Raw genomic sequence first — 15,615 nt, 5'->3', positions numbered from 1 at the left:
GTTGACTTAGAAATTAGCCACTGCTTTTACTAGCAACAGTAACATGGAATAGACTTAGTTTTTGGGTACTTGCCAGGTCCTTATGGCCTGGATTGGCCACTGTTGCAAACAGGATGCTAGGCTTGATGGACCCTTGGTCTGACCCAGTATGGCATGTTCTTATGTTCTTATACAAAATTATGTCAAAGTTGGGTGGGAGCTGTGCATTTTGCCTCGGCAACAACTAAATCAGCAGGCGTCGCAATCCTTATTTATAAAACTTGACCTTTACGGTCCGGAAAGAAATTAAGGATCTTCTGGGTCGCTACATCGTGTTGATTGCAGACTTCGATAAGGTTCCTGTAGTTCTCTGTAACTTGTATGCCCCTAATACCTACAACTCTTCCTTTTTTCAGAATCTCTATGGTATATTGCTACACTATGTTATAAATACCTTGGTGGTCGGGGTTGACTTTAATGTTGTCAAGGACCCCTTATTGGATGTTTCCCAGTCCCTCTCCTCGGTGCGGAGGCCAACTAAGGGGATTCTGTTTCTTGAGCAGTCCCTTCATTTGGTGGATGCCTGGAGAACTTTGAACCCCACTTTATCCATATCTCCTGAGCTCATTCCTCCCATTTCCGACTGGATTATTTACTGGTCAGTGCGCATGCTTTTTCCACTATTACGGCTATAGGTATTGAGGATATTATTATATTATATATTGAATTTATGGATCCCCACTCCTCTCCGGGGCAACCCCTCTGGCGATATCCATACTATGTGGCTGAGGATACCCAATTTCAGGATCATTTGCGTACTAAGTGGAATAAATATGTGTCATTCAATGGTGAGTCTGCAGACTCTCCCACCCTGTTTTGGTATGCGGCCAAAGCTGTTTTACGGGGTGATGATATCTCTTCTTTGGTGCATAGATGAAGGATGATGGATAAATGCCTATTGGCTCTTAGCGCCCAGTTGCACCGGGTGAAACAGGAGCTTTTGGTCGCCCACACCAAAATAAATCGAGAAAGGTACATGTTGATTAAAATTGCCCTTAATACATCAAAGGACCAAGAAGAGTCTTGTTTATTATCAATTTAAACTCTTTCAGTACGGCAATAAGACCAGGAAATTGCTGGCGAATTTGGTTAAATCTGTGCGAGGCCCCAGGCATGTTGTAACCCTCCATGATTCCTCGGGTCGAGTAATAAACGATACTCCAACCATTGTGGCCACATTCAGGGGAGGTTTTGCAGAAATGTATGCCTCGGAATGGTGGCAAAAAGAGGGCTCTGCCAGTTTTTGAGTACGCCCCTACCTCAGCTATCTTCCGCGCAGGAGGTATGGGGAACAATTCATCTTGCGTCTCGTCTAAAAGCCCCGGGCCCCGATGGCTATACCGCGGAATTTTACAAGACCCCGATTGACTCCCTTAGTACCCCTTTAGCGCGTGCCTTTAACAAACTGATTCAGAGGGGCGAGTATCCCCCCCATGCTAACTCTGCGCATATTACCCTCATACCCAAGCCTGGCAAAGATCCCCTTTCTCCTGCCTCATACCGGCCCATTTCCTTATTAAATTTTGATCAAAAGTTACTGGCCGAGTTAATGGCAGATTGTTTGGCTACTATTATGTCTCTTTTTGATTGCTCCAAGCCAAGAAGGTTTTGTGCGTCATCGCTATGCATTAACCAATATTAAGCTAGTACTAAATGCAATGGCTCTTTGCAACCGGGTGGCAGCACCCTATTTGGTGATTAGCTTTGACGCTAAAAAAGCGTTTGACAGAGTGGAATGGAATTACCTTTTCCAGTGTCTGCAAGATATGGGATTTGATGGACTGTTTTACAAGGCAGTGGCTTTATTGTATATGGGACCAAAGGCATCTATTATCATAAATGGTCAAAAGTATGACCCCTTTTTGATCCATAGGGGGACCAGACAGGGCTGCCTCTCTCTTCCTCTTTATTCAAGCTACCAAAGAGATCAGGGGGATTAAATTCCAAGAGACTATATTTAAATATGCAGCTTTTGCTGATGACATCTTGGTCTTTTTAACTGAGCCTACACATTCCTTATCACACTTGCTAACGTTGTTTCAAGATTTTGGCGCATGGTCAGGCCTCAGATTGAACTGGGATAAGTCAGAGACTTTAGCCTTTCCAGAGGAGCTGAAACAAGACTGGGGCCCTGACTTTCTGTTACAGTGGGCTAACAAATCTATACGATATCTGGGGATACATATCTCCCCTCGATTAGCCCACCTCTATCGGCTCAATATACCCTGAGTTTTACAACATACACTAAGTACGCTACAGGCTTGGTGGGATTTGCCACTTTCCTTGGGGGGGGGGGGGGGGCGCATTAACCTTTTCAAAATGATCCTCTTCCCTAAATGGCTCTATGTAATCCAAAATCTGCCGTTGCAGTTTAAATATCGGGACTTAATGGCCCTTGATAAGGCTTTACGCTCCTTTATTTGGCATGGCAGGAAGGCACGTATACCCTTGACTTGGTTGAAGGAGGTCTGGGGACAAGGAGGCACGGGTGTCCCTGAGTTGGCCACTTATAATTTGGCGGGGAACTTGCGGCTCATACGGGAATGGCTAGTGGGTCACTCCTATATTTAAATGTTTCTGCGGAACAAGCTTTGGTGGCCCCATTGGACCTGCGGTATGTCTTACAGGCGCCTACCAGTGGTCTTCCAGAGTCTCTACAGCACCATGTTTTGCTGTAACCAATCCGCCAGACTTGGATCTGCGTAACTAAACGGTTGGGGATACCTCGCCAGTGTGCTTATTTGCTGCCTATACGGGGTAATGCAGCTTTTACCACCAGGGTTGCACTCTCGGATCTTTACCCTTTGGGCTGCTAAGGGTCTGGTACAGTTGAGCCACATGCTGGATGGAGAGGAGAAGACCCTGACCTTTCAACATTTGAAGGATTTATATGGTATCCATAGCTCCCAAGTATTCTCATACTTACAGGTACAACATTATATTCAATCCATACTTCCTGAGGCACGTCAGTCCACAGTGTTTCAGGCTTTGGACTCTCTCCTCCTCTTGGACCGACCTGGTATTGTATCCTTGTCCACCTATTACAAAACTCTGAGGAACCTCATCAGTGGATGTCTGCGCCATTCTGGCCGAGCGATGGAACAAGGACGGCCACTTGGCCCTTGTTCCTTCTACTTTACAGTCCGGCTTCCGGCAGTTTAAGTTTCTTTATAGAGCGTATCTTTCTCCCCGAGTTATGTATCTAGACAAGCTATCAGCGACAGCGCTGTGTGCCAAATGTAATGTGGACCCTGGGTCCTTGTTTCACTTGTTTTGGGGCTGCCCCTGGATTAAAACCCATTGGGGCCGTACCACTCAATATCTTGCTGACCTATTGGACACGGATGTTCCTGTTTTCCCAGAGGCGCTTTTATTTGACTATATTCGCCCCTTAATCATTTGGGGTCGGGGGGCCCCGCCTTTTTGTTCAAACTGCCTGCTTGGTTGAGAAATGCCTCATTCTCATGCTCTGGAAACGAGCCAGGTACCTATATATTGGATGTGGAGAAATTCCTTGCACCGTCTGATGCAAATGGAACATATGGCGTCCAATACCTCTCCGTCTCATCAGCGGCAACTTTTGCTGATATGGGACTGTTACCTCCAATCATTGCCACATCGTTCCAGACTCATCGTGAATGTCTGATCTGTACTCTTCTGTCTTGTTATTGCAGACCACTGCTTTCCTGGATGGAAGGGTTTGTCATTGGACTCAGTGAGCTTGGGAGTGGGTGGTGGTGGTGGTGGGGGGGTTTGGAGGACTGTTCGTGTCGTCGTCTTACTACATATTGTAAACCGCTTTTGTGTTGTAGTTACCTGCTGGGGGACACTGTCCTTCAGCTGGCGGTGGTGTTATCTATGCAGTAAAAATTGTTGAAACTAAACTGTCGGAACCACGAATGCCGATTCATTCACTTTTATGCTTTTTATGGAGTGGGGGGGGAGGGGGGCGTATAGGGGAATGGACTACTCTTTTGGGCTACCAGCTCCATCACAACCAACCTCTTTTTAGGGCTATAGACCCAAGAGCCCTCAGGCCGGCCTAGTAGCTCATTGTCCGTGCTATTGCGTGGCCATGAAGAGGGCTGTTAAGTTCGATTCCCCACTCGGGCCTTCCATGCCCTGACTGACCTGTGCTGGGGATGCTGCTATGGAGGCAGCGCTCGGGGGGGGGGGGGGGAAGAGGGAGTCAGAGTCACTGTGCAATGGTGACACCTAGTGGCCAGATTCAGTGGCCCACGATTGCTGCGTTCCAGAAGGAACCCTGGTGCGCGGCCTTTGGCAAAGGCCCATCATAAAATGGGGAAGGACTTCCTCGGGTAGCTGGGAATGAAGGCTCCCTGCTCCCAAATCTCAACCTCCGTTCCGAAAGAGCTGGAAGCCCAAAGGAACAAGAGGAAACTGTTGGGTCAAACTCCTGCACCCCCCATCCCTCCCAGACTTTCTCCATTTTTAACCTTTCCCAATCTCCCCCTAGCGTAGCTGCTGCAGAGAGGCGCCGACGTGACCTACCCAACATAGGATTGTGTTAGACCCTCATATAACAGAGGGTAGAAAGGCTGCTGTGTAAAGGATTAAAAAGTTTAAGTGAGCAAAGTAACTAGGAAAAATGTCCTCTGTGTAGCAAACTTAGCAGACACGACAGCACGAAACAACATGAAAGTCAGAAAGACAATATATTTCTGTACTAGCACGGTTGTTGTTTGTTTTTTTTTACAGGGTTTCATTCGGTACTTTCTAGATGGATGCTATAAAATCAATTTATAATTTTGTTTTTTTTTTCAAAACCACCTTGTGCCCTTTTATAATAAAAAGAATTTTTATAACTTTTTCTCTCCAGCCTTGCAGGTCATCCGTCTTTGTCTATTGAAAGGTCAGCAAAACCAATTTTCTTAAAAGTTGAAAGGGCAAAATGCTTAGTGACTAAAGTTATGATGCCGGGTACGATAGTTTCAACAAGTCCCACTATCTCTTCGCTTATTCCTGGAACTTTCTGGGGCCAGCGCTGTCCGTCACTCTTCTCGCACCCTTCGGTTCAATGAGAGCGAACCGTACCTCCTTCCCAGGACTTCGCTGAGGCCGCGTCTTCAGCAGCAGTGTCCCTAGGCAAGGGATGGGGAGAAACCAGCACCGGGAATCAAACCCACGCCCTCCGCATGCTACGGCGCGGCCCCGCCGTGAAGCCATCAGGCCAACCTGCCTGTTGCGTTTGCCTTTCAGCGTTGCTGGGCAGCCGTGAGTGCGCGTATAAACGTACACGTGCTGAATGACGGTGCAAAGGACACGCATTTGTGGCATACCTGGTGCATGCGCACAAGTACACATAAAGGGGTAGATTTTATAAATTTACGCGCGCGCGAACAAAAGTACGCCGGATTTTATAAGATACTTGCGTAGCCACGCGTATCTTATAAAATCTGGGGTCGGCGTGCGCAAGGGGGTGCACATTTGTGCAACTTGTGCGTGCCGAGCCCTGCGCGCGCTGCCCGTTTCCTCCGAGGCAACTCCAAAATCGGAGCGGCCTCGGAGGGAACTTTCCTTCTACCCTCCCGCACCTTCCCCTTCCCCCTTCCTTTGTTGATGAAGTTATGCCTGCCGGAGGCAGGCGTAACTCTGCGCGCACCAGCGGGCTGCTGGCGCACCATCGCCCGACCCGGGGGCTGGTCTGGAGGCCTCGACCACACCCCCGGGCCGGCACCACACCCCCGACATGCCCCCTTTGCGAAGCCCCGGGACTTACGCGCGTCCCGGGGCTTGTGCGTGTTGCCGAGCCTATGCAAAATAGGCTCGGTGCGCGCAGGGGTTTTTTTTAAGGGTTACGCGCATAACTTATGCGTGTAACCCTTTTAAAATCCGGCCCAAAGAGCCCGTTATATGTGCATCTTTGGCTGCATGCAGTTCTCCCCTAGTATTTTATAAACCATGCATATCATGTAAGTGTATTTACAGTAGGACATGCGGGCTATCAAATGCGCGTAAATCCACCCTACAACATATGCAAAGGAAGTATAGATACGTGCGAAAATAGAATTAACTTTGCTCGATAAATAACACTTTGAGACTCATCTGGCTAAGTGGTGCTGGATTGCTGAATGCGTATGCGATGCAACAAACGCACGCGTTTTTCAAATCTATTTTAAAATTGTACGTGGGGATGATTTATGTGCGGAAAGTAAGCAGGCCCTGCCCACGTAAGTCCCTATTTCCACGTGTGTAAGTCGGCAAATTTTCTAATGCGCGGGCCGTCGAGGAAATGGACCCGTTTTCCGATTCCTCCACCAGTTCGTCCAGTCATCAAGACCCTCCTGGTTCTTCAGCCTAAATTCCCCACCCCCACCCTGTTCACCCTGACCTCCCACCCGACAAATAATACAGTAAAAAAAAATGTTTGACGTCACTTATGCAAGTTCATTAGCAGGGGTAAAATTACACATGTAAATTGCCAAATCTACACGCATAAGTCTCTCTTAAAATAGCAACTTACATGCATAAATGTTGGCCCTGCTCTGGAACGCTCCTGGACTGCCCCTTTTATTGCGTATATTTGCAGGTGAACCCTATTTACACAGTATATCTGAGGTTTATAAAATAACGTGTACGCAAGTACTCGCTATTTGCACACATATATGCTTTAGTCTTTCTGCTCGTAACCTTTGGAAAATTCACCCGATAGTTTCCAACTCTGCCTCCACCCCTCTCTCTCCCCTGGAAGGTCTTTGTTCCTGTTTGGTCAAACGTGCGTGCATCATGCACGACGTCTGCACTTATTTCAGTCCACTTACCCAGAAAGGCAGGTGAACCTCTATCCTGACTCGTACAGCAAGCACCTAAGCCTTTGAAGATTTATCTTTAAATAACAGAAAAAAAAAAAAAGATTCTCCATTTCTGGTTTAGAGAGTTTTTAATGAAAATGCTAACAGCTTGAAGGCGTGCACTCAGCAGTGTAGGCTGGAATAAAAATGAGCTTTTTCCCTGGAAGGAGGGGCTGGGGTGGGGGGGTTGGTCTGTCCCCTGTTGCATCCATTCTGCTGCAGGTAAATGGGGTGAGTGGGGGTGCAGGTAGCATTAGGCTAACTTGGAAATCAAATTAGGGAAAAGCAAAGCACCTCTGACGGGAACAGCTCAGTCTGGTAACTGGGCCCAAAGATAATTTAGGCATTTCTCAAGGATCAACCAACAAAGAGATCAGGACCATGCATTGCTCAGGAAAGCATCAGCACCTCCCCTTCCCTGAAGAGCTCACAGTGAAGCTCCTTCTAGCTTATGTACGCAGTCGGGTAATAAAGTTTCATTAAAAAAAAAAATCATGTGGTAGTCACCACAAAATACTAAATTTCTCTGAATGAACTTGACCGGTGCTGCTGGGAATTACTGTACTTTTACCTGTCAAGGACACTGCAATTTTAGCCCATCTGTGCCTTACTCCGAGCATCCGATAATGGCATGCCACTCACTGAAGAGACCATCTAAGCATTGCTTTTCCTGCCAGCTCTGGCGCTGAGCTTCTGCTAATCATCGCTGCTCCCCTGAAAGTCCCATTCCAGCCCTCTGTAGCAAAGCTTCAGTTCCATGTCTAACACAGAACAGGCAGCGACGCTCCCAGCTGAGCTGAGGGGATGTGGGGCCCTCGGGACGAATCAGCCGTGATGGAGCCGAGCCCCAGAATGGTGATGTGTGCGGGTCTACCCCCTCTCTCCCTCCCCTCCTGGCAGGGCACAGAGACTAAGAGAGGTGTTTTTGGTGCCCTGTTTGTGAGCGGAGCAGAAGTCCCTCTGTGGGTTCATTTAAAAATTGGTCACAGTGTAATGGACTTGGCACAAAAGCAAGGGCTATATTTAATTTATTTACCTGGCTGGAAAGGGAAACACACTTGTCCTGCCCTCTGTGACCCCCCCCCCCCCTCCCTCTTCCAGCCTCTGGTGAACCCACACAGGATAAAGGAAGGTCTCGCACCAAAAAGGTATCTTCAAGAAACAATACCTTTATGTCTGGGGGTTTCCAGCAGCCAGAGATTACAACATCTTTCAAAGATGCTGATTTGCTCAGGGCTGATGCGTATCTATAGCCAGGCTATAGAGCAGCTCCTCCGTAACACCTAAAAACAGGAACAAAATGTTTCAATCACCTATATATTTCTTATTCTCGATAGGAAAATTACTAAAAATACTCTCTAACTCTCCCCTTCAATAGAAAACTACTCTCATTTCTCTCAATGCTCACTTTGCTTATGGACACCTCATTACTTCCCCAGTTACAGTTTCACCACATCCTGCAACCCGCTGACCTTCCCAGACAGGCTTCTGCTTCCTTCTCAAGGCATTGCATCCCGAGCTCACACCCCAAATAATCAGTGCACGCTTTGGTCTTTTCCTCAGATCACTCCTCAATCTTTGGAACCATATCCAGACAGGAAACAGAGAGTAGGAATAAATGGTCAATTTTCTCAGTGGAAGGGAGTGGGCAGTGGAGTGCCTCAGGGATCTGTATTGGGACCCTTACTTTTCAATATATTTATAAATGATCTGGAAAGAAATACGACGAGTGAGGTAATCAAATTTGCAGATGACACAAAATTGTTCAGAGTAGTTAAATCACAAGCAGATTGTGATAAATTGCAGGAAGACAATGTGAGACTGGAAAATTGGGCATCGAAATGGCAGATGAAATTTAATGTGGATAAGTGCAAGGTGATGCATATAGGGGAAAATAACCCATGCTATAATTACACAATGTTAGGTTCCATATTAGGAGCTACTACCCAGGAAAAAGATCTAGGCGTCATAATGGGTAACACATTGAAATCGTCGGCTCAGTGTGCTGCGGCAGTCAAAAAAGCAAACAGGATGTTAGGAATTATTAGGAAGGGAATGGTGAATAAAACGGAAAATGTCATAATGCCTCTGTATCGCTCCATGGTGAGACCACACCTTGAATACTGTGTACAATTCTGGTCGCCACATCTCAAAAAAGATATAATTGGGATGGAGAAGGTACAAAATGATAAGGGGAATGGAACAGCTCTCCTATGAGGAAAGACTAAAGAGGTTAGGACTTTTCAGCTTAGAGAGGTGTTTAAAATCATGAGAGGTCTAGAACGGGTAGATGTGAATCGGTTATTTACTCTTTCGGATAGTAGAAAGACTAGGGGGCACTCCTTGAAGTTAGCATGTGGCACATTTAAAACTAATCAGAGAAAATTCTTTTTCACTCAATGCACAATTAAACTCTGAAATCTGTTGCCAGAGGATGTGGTTAGTGCAGTTAGTGTAGCTGGGTTCAAAAAAGGATTGGATGAGTTCTTGGAGGAGAAGTCCATTACCTGCTATTAATCAAGTTGACTTAGAAAATAGCCACTGCTATTACCAGCAATGGTAACATGGAATAGACTTAGTTTTTGGGTACTTGCCAGGTTCTTATGGCCTGGATTGGCCACTGTTGGAAACAGGATGCTGGGCTTGATGGACCCTTGGTCTGACCTAGTATGGCATGTTATGTTCTGATCCCTAGGTTGTTTCCTATTGGAGTGAAAGATTCCACCATCCTCGGCCCTTTCCTCTTGAGGGGGAAAGGCCCTGCAGAGCCCCCTACATGAGGAGAAGCACCCAGAATCAGTCTTTGACCTTGTGGATTTTCCTCTCCTCTGACACCTTTCTGGTGGACGGATCCCCTTCTCCCTTGGCTCTCCACAGATTCCGATTCCCTTCAGGAACACTTCGTCCTTCCAGACTCTCTTTATTCCCAGGAACCTCCCCTTCCTGGAATCCTTCCTCTCAACAGGCCTAGCCAACCTCTCCCTTGGTCCCAGCCACCTTCTTTGAAGCAGGATTGCTCCCTCCTCTTCAGAGCTTTCTGCGGAGGGACAAGGCCTCCTGGTACTCTCTGTGGAGAGTTGGCACCCAACAGAACTCCAGATCGTGCAAGCCTCCCAGCATCACATTTTATACACCCACTATACCCCTCCTAGTGTGGAGTGGCAAACGTCCCTAACTCACTGACACTACACTGACATCACACAAGGGCAAGGTCTAGTGAGACCCCCACTGATGGTACTCAGGCCAGCTGAAGCCACCGATACCAGGCAAATGAAGGGCAAACTGCTTACAGGGGGAAGAACTGGACACCCTAGAAACAAATGGAAGCGAACACTAAAGCAAATATCTTTTAGTGGAACAAAACATTACAATTGTTTGTTAAACTCAAAAGGATATTTCTTATATTTTATGTAATATTGCAAAGATATTTCCATGCAAAATTCATTAGCCAATAAAAATATATATAAAGTTCTGCACTATCACTCTAATACAAAAGTACACAAACCTTAATATCTTTTTTAAGTTCTTGGCATATATAATATAAAACCAATGAATGTCTGGCAAGTCTTGGCAATTGATATCAGCTAAATTGTCTATATAGGCTAAAGGGCTTATGACAAACACAGGATGATTAAGGTTCAAAAGGTAGCCAAATGCGTATTATCCATGTCCCACTTAATCAACGTCCTTCAGATACTCCAGTTGAACTAGAGTGGAGGACTGAGTGCCTAGTACCCTGACAAAAGGCCTTTCGTTTCACCTTTGATGGCTTTCTAAGGGGGAGATCACAGTCCGTTCGAGGACTCTAGACACTAAGAATGAAAAGTGATGTAAAAATAACTATTGCCTTAAAAATGACAGTCTACAAGCACTTTCTTTAAAACCCAAGTATTATGGGGCAGATTTTCAAAGGCTACGCGCGTAACCCGAGAAAATCTGCCTCTGTGCGCGACGAGCCTATTTTGCATAGGCTCGTCGGCGCGCGCATGTCTCGGGGCTTGCGAAAAGGGGCAGACTGGGGGCATGACGGCGGATTGGGGGCAGTTCAGGGGCGTGCCTTGGGCAGGCGTAACCTTTTCAACAAAGGTGGGGGGGTGGTTTAGTTAGGACTAGGGGGTGGGTTAGATAGGGGAAGGTGGGGGGGGCCGGAGAAAAAGTTCCCTCCAAGGCCGCTCCGATTTCGGAGCGGCCTTGGAGGGAACGGGGAAAGCCATCGGGGCTCCCCTTGGGCTCAGCGCGCGCAAGGTGCACATGTGTGCACCCCCTTGCGCGTGCCGACCCTGGATTTTATAACATGCGCGCGGCACCGCGCACACGTTATAAAATCGGGCGTAGATTTGTTCACGCCAGGTCGCGCGAACAAATCTAAGACCGCGTATAAGTTTTAAAATCTGGCCCTATATGTATAACTTACAAAGCATTCCCACGTCTCATCAATTGGCAAATGCACAGACTTAATAAACTCCACTGAAGTGTTTAACAGACTTAGCTTTCTCAATCTTTACATCAAACCTACAAAATAGGAGTTAGAACTGGATGATATGTTAGTGCAAACTGGGTTTGAACTCAAATCAATTCAAAGCTAAAATATATTGTAGCATTTACTCATAAAGCTCACCTCAGCCTTCCCTCTCATACCTTTAAACCACAAGAAACCCAAAACGAGGCAGGTGCCGCGATCCTTGAATAGGCTTAGAAATCAAATCTGTACTAAGAGAGCATGCGCTGTTGATCTATGAATGCCCAAAATGAATTGATAAAAACATTGGAAACAAATATCAGAAAACTGAACTGTCTATAGTTCCCACATATTCAAACTTCCATTTGCTATAGAGATGAAAGAAGTTTTTCTGAAGCTATAGAGATTTTTGCAAAGTTACAGAAACCTCATAAGAGAACTTCTCATTCAGTTTTAGAATTTAAACCTGTTGGAACCATGGTCTGCCAGGTATATATGGACTGCTGTTAACGACATGCTAATAGGAGAGAAACATCTCCTCCCCATGGTAGGTAAAACCTGGAGATAACAAACTTCAATTCCTGTAAGGAATGGCTAGGATCTAACCAGGGTTTGACTAGAGGTGCCTCCTGCTTATTTGTACAAATGCAGCTTTTATACTGTGTAATTCGCATCTTGATAGATAACTTGGACTGTCCAACATATAACTTTTGACATGGATATAGAATTCCATAAACAACGTGTTTGGTATTCCAATCAAAATGTTCTCTTATGCTATTTTTAATGGGTAGGAATGAAGGGTGAATGAATAGCATGAACATTTTCGCAGACCACACAATGGTTGCATGTATATTGGCCAGTAAGATCTGTGTCAGCATCGGAGGGTAACTTCGGATCTGTAGAAATCAGTTTTGTCTCTTAAATTTTGACCCCATGTTTGGGCAAACAGTGGTTTGTTCTTGAATTCGTTAAGAAGTTGAACAACGTGCCAGTGTTTAAGAACTATACATTGGATCTGGTCAGGGATTGAGCAGAAGGCAGGACACAGACAGAAGGGGCCATGGTCTGGCAAGTTTGTGGTTCAAAGAAGCAAATTTCTATTAGAATGAAGCCCTCTCTTAAATGCCCACTTGACTATCTTAGAAGAGTAAAGTTAGCCTCTTGCATGGAATTTAGCATTCATGTGTTGCAAAAGTACTCAATATTCTTCCGTTGTTTCACACAGGCGCCACAAGCTGAGGAACTCACTGACTGGTATGTTGGCTCGAAGATTGCTTGGATGAAAACTATCATATTTCTATTTATAGTTTTAGTGAAGATAGTGGTAGTCAATCTATCTTGCTGTTTAATAACCAATAAATCCAGATATGAAACTTATTGATGATGGTGCTGAATTGCAAACTGTAAATTTGAATTTTGTTGATTAATCCAATGATTAAATGTATTTAATAGTGATTCTGTCCCTTTCCAAATTAAAAAAAACAAACATCTATGAAATGAATCCATAAAGTTATAGATGCCCAAACGTTTCATTTGTAGATAACCCTTTGTTGAAAGTCGGCAACATATAAACAGGCTATTGGGAGAGCCATGGTGGCGCCCATGGCTGTTCCCTTGATTTGTTTGAAAAATTGTTGATTGAAAACAAAAACATTTTTCTTTTAATGCAATAGCTGCCATTTGAGATATGAACTCACTAAATCCTTGTGATTAATCGTTGGCTTGTAAAGTGTCACCTATAATCCACAGTGCTTCTCCCTGGGGTATGTTTATATAAAGAGAAGTGATATTAGCAGTGGCAATTATCCAGGGATCCGCATCCATTAGGGTACGAGGCACTGAAGTCTTGTCATACTTTAATTGGTTTTATTATATATATAAAAAAAGATATTAGGTTTGTTTACTTTTTGTAATTAGACTGATAGTGCAGTACTTTGTATATACTTTTACTGGCTAATGAATTTTGTATGGAACTATCTTTGTAATAGTACATAATATGTGAGTAATATCCTTTTGAGTTTAATAAGCAATTGCAATATTTTGTTACACTAAAAGATATTTTTTTATTACTGTTCCTCCTGTTTGTTTCTTGTATGTATATAGGTATGTTTGCTGCCTTTTCTTTTGTATTTCAAGATTATAATCTGTCTTGAATTGCTGAAAACCTAATAAATAGATTGAATATATAAAAAAAAAAATAAAGGAAAGAATGTAGTGATACTGTGTTGAAGATGCACACGGGGAGCTCTTCCAGCATACTGCAGCTCAGTGGAGTAGGGTATGGAAAAGATGCACCACAAGCTGAGCTAGACAATGAGAGCTGTCAGAAATCACATCTATGAATTCCCGCAGCTGTAGCCCAAAGCAGAGCAGAGTCGTCTGGTTATATTAGGTCCTTATCTGCCAGCAATTCAAAGTCTTGCACATAGAATTCTGAGCAAACCCTCATTAGCTAGATCTCAAACCAATACGTGATGGAACGGAAGAGGACTGAGTGGAGTTAACCCTTGTCTGCAGTCAACCTTTTTTATTGTTGTTTAGAGTGTGCATGGATACTGCTTCAGCAAGACAGTCCAGATGTGTATGGATATGGGTTATCCACCACAGTGGTTTGAATGGCAAACATTCTGGCATAACTGAGACCTGTTAGAGGCAAATTGTGAGAGGATAAGGGAAGAGGGATCTGGAGCCAACTCTGACTCAATAATGTCTCAAACTGAATTTGGACCCACCTAACCTGGATCTCGAAAATCCTGAGCTGACAAGTCCCTGTCTTGACTTGTGAATTTAGTTCATCGTATCTGTTCTGGGTCAGGCAGACATCCAAGTTTGCCATCCAGGCAGCTAAACTTTTTCTCCAATCAGTCCTCAAGACAAAGATTCTTTAAGTTTGAAATTATTTATTGTACAGGTAAATTCTACTTACAATTGTTGCATCTCAAACGCAAGCCCCAGGGCAAAGATCTTTGGTAACTGGAGACAGGGTAGCAGGAGGGAGAAGGAGGTCTCTTGTGTTGCAGGAGTTAGTTTATGGTAGAGGTAGGAAGCTTGAGGGATATGAGGCTGATTTAGTCTTCAGACGAAGGCAGTAAGAGAGAAGGTAAAAAACCCGATCGTTTCAGGGAGCTTTACAGAGCGCTGCTGGCTCAGAAGCAAGCATGGGCAAGACTGAACTCTCGTCGAGAGCTGCTAAAGGAAACGCCTCCACACGCAGGGGGCAGGGGGACAAGGTCCAATGGCAGCGAGCCTAAGAACCATGTGACACAGGGGGAGCATGAGGCGCAGTCCCTTGAGCCTATAAGACACCGAGGAAGACTCAAGTTAGATTGAGGGCCATTCAAGCTCTTCCGATAGTGAGAGAAGGTAAAAAGGGGGGAGGGAGCTTCTCTTAAGGGCAAAGGCTCACAGACTTTTATCATGGGTTACAAAAAGTGTTTCAGTATTAAGAATCCTCAGAAGGGAGGACTGCACTAAACAAAGTTAAACACAATATGTACAGATACAAACATGTACCCACTGCTGGGGACAGAACAGTATCAGGCTGGGACAAGGGAGGCTCTGGTTGAAGTATCTGGTAGCCATCTGGTCGACTTAGACATCCAAATGGTGGAGGCTAGCTGGGGAAGATAGATCACAGGAAATCCTCCTGCCCACTTTGGGGATAATTTTGTTACTGCCTACATAGATTTAAAGTCATTTACTCACGGATTTGACCCCCAGGTTTCAAAGGGAAATAAAGTGCACATTTTTCCTATCAAAAATTAGCCCATGAAAACTGTCCTGTAATGCCCATATCAGCTGGGAATTGTTCAGAAGGGAAAAAAAAAATCGAAAAGATAAACCCAACGAATCCACCACACAATAATGATTCAAAGCTACCCTGCATTAATCAATACATGTACAAGTGAAAACGCATAGGAAATGCTTTCCAAAAACTTCACAAAAATAAATAAAAGTGGAAGTGAGCAAGGAATGAGGTAAATCTGTCTCTGAGGTTAAGTGGTCTGTACACAAAGGGGCATTTTAATTATATTTTTAGGTTATTTAATATGCATTGACATTTTTTGATGAATCCACGGTGTTGCTTTAAATCAGTTCTCAAAAGGACCATTTCTGTGCGTAAAGCAGTTTTACCCTCTGAAGTCCTTTGAAAGCTGGACAAGACTGAAAGCAGCGAGGCCCAGGCAGCCGTCGCCTTCAGATAAAATTCTGGCCAGGTCTCCACTGAGGCCTTTATTGCCAGGACAGCCAGAGTGAATCCTTCCTGTGACTTCAGGCGAGAATAGACTGGGGCGGGCAGGAGGT

General features: G+C 45.0%; 1 protein-coding gene across 1 annotated transcript in view; it reads right to left on the bottom strand.

Moving 5' to 3' along the window:
* Positions 1-5,016: 5,016 nt before the first annotated feature.
* LOC115088472 overlaps positions 5,017-15,615 on the bottom strand; it is a 33,649-nt gene continuing 23,050 nt past the window's right edge. The window contains exon 4 of the mRNA XM_029596745.1: positions 5,017-5,141. Within this exon, the coding sequence (XP_029452605.1) occupies positions 5,017-5,141 (125 nt within the window). The remainder of the gene's footprint in view (positions 5,142-15,615) is intronic.

This window comes from Rhinatrema bivittatum, chromosome 3 (genome assembly GCF_901001135.1).
Source record: "Rhinatrema bivittatum chromosome 3, aRhiBiv1.1, whole genome shotgun sequence".
Classification (NCBI taxonomy): domain Eukaryota; kingdom Metazoa; phylum Chordata; class Amphibia; order Gymnophiona; family Rhinatrematidae; genus Rhinatrema; species Rhinatrema bivittatum.
This window is presented reverse-complemented; position numbering and strand designations above follow the sequence as displayed.